General features: G+C 41.5%; 1 protein-coding gene across 1 annotated transcript; it reads right to left on the bottom strand.

Annotated features, from left to right (window-relative positions):
- Nucleotides 1-456: 456 nt before the first annotated feature.
- LOC136842038 (TBC1 domain family member 5 homolog A-like) lies at nucleotides 457-2133 on the bottom strand. Its single transcript, XM_067109427.1, has 2 exons — nucleotides 2066-2133; nucleotides 457-1957 (listed from the first exon to the last, which is right to left on the bottom strand). The coding sequence occupies exons 1-2, from the start codon at nucleotides 2108-2110 to the stop codon at nucleotides 1274-1276; spliced, it is 729 nt and encodes a 242-aa protein (XP_066965528.1). The 5' UTR covers nucleotides 2111-2133; the 3' UTR covers nucleotides 457-1273.
- Nucleotides 2134-6653: the final 4520 nt, after the last annotated feature.

The raw sequence follows: 6653 nt of genomic DNA, 5'->3' as shown, positions 1-6653 counted from the left end.
GTCGTAATTTCATGACGATGTTTCCGAACAAAAACACGACCACCATTGGCCCCCCTCCCCCCTCCCTCCCGAGGCAATAAGCTGCTGACGGCGGTTCTCCTCTCTCTCTCTCTCTCTCTCTCTCTCTCTCTCTCTCTCTCTCTCTCTCTCATCACGGTTCTCCTTCTGGCTTTTTCCCTTATTGCTTCGTTTCGTCTAATTATTGTGTCTTTCTCTTTCTTCTTCTTCTTCTTCTTTACCAAGACGTTTTTGGATTTCGTGAATTTTGGTGAGAGTAAAATTAAAAAATCTAGGGACTGATTATTCTTGACTCCAAAGTAACAGAAGGTGAGCCATCTTTGTCTTAGGCATTAAACAAACAATTTTTAAAACTTCCCGGATATATGGCTAATAATTTTTAATTATCAAGAAGGAAAATCAAAGGTATTTTTAGTAATCATGCCTTTATTATAAAAATACAAGTCTCACTGGAGGTGCTAAGGTTTCACATGTAATGCAGTTTACAGAAACATAGATGAATGAAAATGAAAATAAAACTAGTTATCAATGAAAGCCAAAATCTTGACGTTGGCAGCCATCTCTAGATAAATTTTCATAATCTTTTTTTTTCAATTCTCAGTAGTTACATAGGGTTTAGTGCCTGTTATTTCATCTATTAGGTTCGAGTTATCTATGGATACTATTCAAAAAGGGTTCAAGAATCCAGTTCAAGCGCATGTCCGGTCACCTGTAAAAGGGTCCCTTTAGAAATCATCTGTAAATTCAGTTCCTTCCAGCAAGAACCACACTGACGGGAGAGTAGTTCCCACCGTACCTGTTCTGATTCTGGAAGTTCTGGCGAGAATAGAACTGGGAGTTCTGTCTTGAGTTCTGCTGGCTCAGGCTTCTCTGCTGGTTCTGTGAGAACCGAGAACCTTGGTAGTGGCCTTCTCTGTTGTACTGTGACCTCTGGGACTGATTTTCTTGTTGATACTGTGACCTCTGGTAGAAATCAGGGTTATTGTAGTTTGTTTCTCTGTTCCAGTTATTGTTGTTGTTGTTGTTGTTGTTGTACTGTTGTCTTTGGTTGTTTCTTTGCTGGGTTTGGTAGTACTGATTTTCATACTGATTTTGGTTGTACTGCCTGTCCCTGTTCTGGTTGTTCAGATTGTACCTGTTGTTCTGTTCCTGGGAGTTGTAATAGTTATTGCCATATCTATCTGTGGTGTATTGTGTGGAGTCTCTGTTGTACTGTTGGGTTTGCTGGTTGTTATTGTAATTGGCACTGTACTGGTTATAGTTCTGCCTGTTTGTGTTTCCATAACGTTGAGCAAAGGACTGGAAGTTGTTTGAAGTCTCTGGAATACAAACTTCTCTGAGTATTATACTGATCATTGTTGAAGTAATTTCTGTTGGATCCATAACGTTGACTGGAATAGTAATTGTCTTCATTGTTGCTGAACTGGAGATTATTCCTGTTTTGATTCTGGGAATTCTGTCTGTAGTACTGCTGGTTCTGGAAGTAATTCCTGTTAGACTGTTCGTTCTGGAAGTAATTCCTGTTTGACTGCTGATCCTGGAAACGTTCTCTGTTGTCATATCGATACTGTTGGTTCTGGAACTGATTTTGGTAATCATTCCTGTTATTTCTCTGATTCAGGGAGCGAGATTCGTGGTTCTGATTCCTGTAGGATTGTTGATTCTGGTTGTATTGCTGCCTCTGGTACTGTGAATACTGATTCTGCTGACTGTATGTCGAGACTGGACTGCTGGAAACGCCATCAACCCTTTCCTTGGTGACCTTGGCCTGGAATCCAGTGCCTGGAGCGACTGAGTAGTCGACTGTGCGCAGAGTGCCATCAGGGTCCATGACTGAATACTGGCCCACAACAACGTCGCCTCGACGCTCTTCTCTGGCAGACTTCATGTCCCCGGTGGATTTGGCGTCGACGGCATAAGCCCAGGTGTACTCAGGATTCTGTAAGGTATTATAAATTAGTATAGATGGTATAAACGTCAAAGGAATATTTACTAGTTTCTTCATAGAACTGGGACTTTCGTAAGATCATGAAGCTTGAATACTCACAGGGTCGTTGTAAACAGTCTGGTCCAAGCTGTACTCCCTGGCCATCTCGTGAGATCGTCGCCTGAAGGCATCTGGAGAAGGCCTCGCAGTTGTCGGGAGAGCTGTCGTTCTGGAAGGAGTCCTGGGCGTCGACGTTTCTGGAATCCAGGATGTAGGACCCATCCTGGCAAGAAGCCACGCCCACACACACCAGCACGATCAGAAGAGTCTGCAAATCATTAGGATTCGTCAGGACTTATCTTTTCATGCTGTAAGTTACAAATTAGATTTTCACAGGATGTCTCTTGACCCAGGAAAAGACATCCTTTTGAATAATGGAAAATAGGAAGGCAATACCCACAGATTAAGCAAATAGTAATGTCATTTAGATGCAGATATTACACATGCCTGGGAACACATCTTCATGGAGAGGCAATTATCGTTAGCAAACTTGATACCCCGGATGGGAGTTCGAATCTTGGCCGGGCAACAGAATACCTTCATTTCTTCCTTCGTTTGGATCTAGGCTTAGCAGTGACAAGCGTTTCCAAAGAGTGGGGATGTCGATAAGTTAAGAGGGCATTGTGGTATTGAAAATTACTTTTGTATCTGGTGAAAATTGACTGGTATATCTGGATATATGTATATACTAGCTGACCAACCTGGCATTGCCTGGGAAAACTCTGAATGACAGTCTATGTGTAGGGGTCGAAGGGAAAAGGTTGTCCCTTTTATCCAGTTATTACTGTGGTGACTGTTCCTTTTATCTAGCTATTACTGTGCTGTCTGACACCTTTAACCAGGTATTACTGTACTGTCTGTCACCTTTAATCAGGCATTACTGTACTGGCCTGACCATTTTATCCAAGTATTACTGTGGTGACTGTCCCTTCTATCTAGGTATTACTGTGGTGATTGTCCCTCTTATACAGGTATTACTGTTCTGACTGTTCCTCTTATCCAGGTATCACTGGTCTGTTGTCCCTTTTATCAAGGGATTACTGTGGTAACTGTCAATTTTATCCAGATATTACTGTAGTAACCGTCACTTTTATCCAGGTATTACAGTGGTAACTGGCTCGTTTATCCAAGTATTACTGTGGTAACTGTCCCTTTTATCAAGATATTACTGTGGTAACTGTCCCTTTTATCCAGGTATTACTGTACTGTCTGTCCCCTTTATCCAGGTATTACTGTGGGACTGTCCTTTTATCCAAATATCACTGTAGTAACTGTCCCTTTTATCAAAATATTGCTGTGCTGTGCTGTCCTTTTTATCCAGGCATTACTGCGCTGTCTGTCCCTTTTATCCATGTATTTATTGTGGTGACTGAAAAGCATATTCAATAATATGTTTTACAGTCTCAGTTACAAACCCGTGGGGGGTTACAAAGGGAAGGGGTAGGGGGTACGGGTTTGCAATCTACCCTATTATCTAAGTTGGGTCAAAAAGTGGCCACGCAACATACAAACAAAAATACAAAAATTCACTTTTATATATAAGACATACATATATGTGTATTATGTGTATATATATGTATATATATATTTAATATATATATATATATATTATATATATATATATATATATATATATATATATATATATATATATATATATATATATATATATATATATATATATATAATTGCTCAGATCATTTTTACCTTCATCCTCAGCGTAAGGTTGTCAGCAGTCAACTGATCAAACGAACCCACCACTCCCTTTTATATGGCCAAAGGACCTCCCATATCGCCCGGAAAATCCGGAACAACTTCGAAATCTTGTAATGTTTCTCACACTCGAGATGTTCTCCCAGTACGAGTACGTGTTCACCTTCGGGACTGGAATGTCATCATACACGTTCCGAAGAAGAATGTTAAATGCGAGCAATTTTTAGTTTTCTGTAAAAGAAAAGTATTGCGCCGGCTTTTGCCTGTACGTTCGCATTTTTTTGTGTCCTACCTCAGATTTTAAAATCTACGGAGTCTAGAGGGCTGCAAATTGGTATGTTGATCATCCACCCTCCAATCATCATACATACCAAATTGCAGCCCTCTATCCTCGTCAGTAGTTTGAAATTTATTTAAGGTTAAAGTTAGCCATAGTCGTGCTTCTGGCAACGATATAGGATAGGCCACCACTGGGCCGTGGTTTAAGATTCATGGACCGCGGCTCATACAGCATTATACCGAGACCACCGAAAGATAGTAGATCTATTTTCGGTGGCCTTGATTATACACGGTACAGAAAACGCGATTGCGCCGAAGAAACTTCGGAGCATTTTTTGTTATTTTCTAATTTTACAAACGCCATTTGGCAAACTCGTATTGTGGATCTTATTTGGAGGAGAAAGCGGGATCTGGTTTGGTTCAGAAAAAAATGAGAATATTTGATACCGTTTTTGATATTGTGTTAAATGGTTTTCTCAAATTCAGTGCACTTCATGTGGTGCACTGTAGGAATTTCTGATGGGTGTTTGCAGCGCTCCGTCGGCCCATAGCTGCACCCACTTTTTTTATAGTCTTTTACTTTACCTCCGTTTCATATTATTTAGATTCATTTTGTATGATATACCAAATTCTGCCGAATATCTCGAAACCTCAAATGATTTTACTTCCACACGAGCGTAAATTCAATTTTATTCTCATTAAGTATTAGTTGCTTCAAAAGTCCTCCATTTCATGAAACTAGTAAGAAAATAATCCAGGTTCCCATTCGCACAAAACGGCAAGAAGAAGGCCGTGACGTCACAGCCAGACTCCCCGCAAAGGATTCTGGGTGGTAGAGTTGCCAACAAGTAATAATTAAATCCTTTACCGGTCGATCGGAAAGTGTCGGATTTCTCCGACAGGTGGCGGAAACGATTAGGCAAACATTCCCGTCTTGAGCAGGTCGGCGGAGTGGCGTAGCGTTCGATTTCATCGGCAGATACAGGTTAGGTTATTATTATTAACCTTTACTTTTTTATTTCTTTAAAGGGCCTAGTCTCTGAAGACGTTATTAGGTTTCACGATACTTGTTCTAGCTAGGATTATGAGACGGGTATTCCAGGGGGTTGCCGTTCGCTTGCGGAAGTTTGCGTGGCTTTGAGGTCGACCAGTAAAACTTATATTTATCGTGAGAAAAGCATTTTTGCAGTTACAGAAATCAAGCTTAAGCTGTTGGCATTAAGCTTTGTTATGTAGCTTGTTCTGTTCTTCATGTTGGCACTCACGACGGGACTACCAGATTCCTTTGGCAAATCAAAATGTAATCCAGATAAATATTTGTGGCAAAACCAGAAGAGAAAAGTATAATTATGACACGTTACGAGGGAAAGAATCGAGTAGAATGGAATATAAATTTGGCCAAAGGGCCAAATGATAGACCTATGACTTAGCAACGGGTCATTCAGCTCTGAGGCGGAAATTGAGAAGTGAGAGGTTTTGACAGGTGTGACAGGAGTGAGGAACTCTTTGCAGTTGCTCAACGAGGAACAATTGTTAGGGGAGGGTTGAGAATGGAATATATAGATGGCGGAAAGAAATGATGGGATGGAGGTACAGTAAAATGAATGAAAGAGGGTTGACAACTAGGGGCAGATGGGATGCTGTAATGAAACAATTAAAGCCTACAATGCAGAGTAAGATGAAAGAGTGCATGGAGGTACAGTAAATGAACCTTCCTCAGAGGGTTGAATGGCCAGGTAGCAACTGATGGTCACATCTCCTTTCCTTTCCTTCCATACTTAGGGGGTTAGTGCCGTCAGTGCATCTCACGGGGTGCACTGTAGGCATTATTAAAGGTTCTTTCCAGCGTATTTCGGCCCCTAGCTGCAACCTCTTTCATTCCCGTTACTGTACCTCCATCCATATTATTTTTTTTCCTCTTGTTACACCTTTCAAACCTCCCACCTCTCAATTTCCTTTCCAGCGCTGAATGACCTCTTGGGTCCCAGAGCTTGGCCTTTGACCCAAACTCTATATTCCATTCCCTTCCATTCTTTTCCTTCCACCCACCAAAAAGAAAGGAAAAACGAGATATCGACGGAAAGATCCTCTTATTTATTTATTTATTACCCTCTTCTTCCCACCGGGATGCCTTCGAAGAACACATAATAAAAAAAAGCTTCCCAAAAACTTCCGCAAGTTGTTTTTTTTTTTTTGGAAAAAGTCGCAACTTGTTTCGTGTGTTTTCTCAACAAGTGAATCCAGATTTGCTGCTTCCAGCTGTCGGGAGGGGAGGCTGGAGCGAAGTTCTGGAATGCGTTATTCGCCTTTCTTTTGTCAAAGAGGCTCCTTTGTTGTTGTCTTTCCCACATATTCATAACGTTACGAGTTTCGTCGACGCGGGGGAGAGAGAGAGAGAGAGAGAGAGAGAGAGAGAGAGAGAGAGAGAGAGAGAGAGAGAGAGAGAGAGAGATGGAGATGACTCAGGATACTTTAGAGAAGTTTTCTTTCAGCATTCCGATTCGTCGAGCGATAGGAGAGAGAGAGAGGGTGGGAAGAGAGAGAGAGAGAGAGAGAGAGAGAGAGAGAGAGAGAGAGAGAGAGAGAGAGAGAGAGAGACAGACAGAGGGCGAGAGAGAAAGGAGAAAGAGAGAGAGAGAGAGAGAGAGGAGCCCTG

The sequence above is a fragment of the Macrobrachium rosenbergii genome, chromosome 9 (genome assembly GCF_040412425.1).
Source record: "Macrobrachium rosenbergii isolate ZJJX-2024 chromosome 9, ASM4041242v1, whole genome shotgun sequence".
NCBI classification, from domain to species: domain Eukaryota; kingdom Metazoa; phylum Arthropoda; class Malacostraca; order Decapoda; family Palaemonidae; genus Macrobrachium; species Macrobrachium rosenbergii.
The sequence above is the reverse complement of the archived record's forward strand: the minus strand, read 5'-3'. Positions and strand labels throughout refer to the sequence as shown.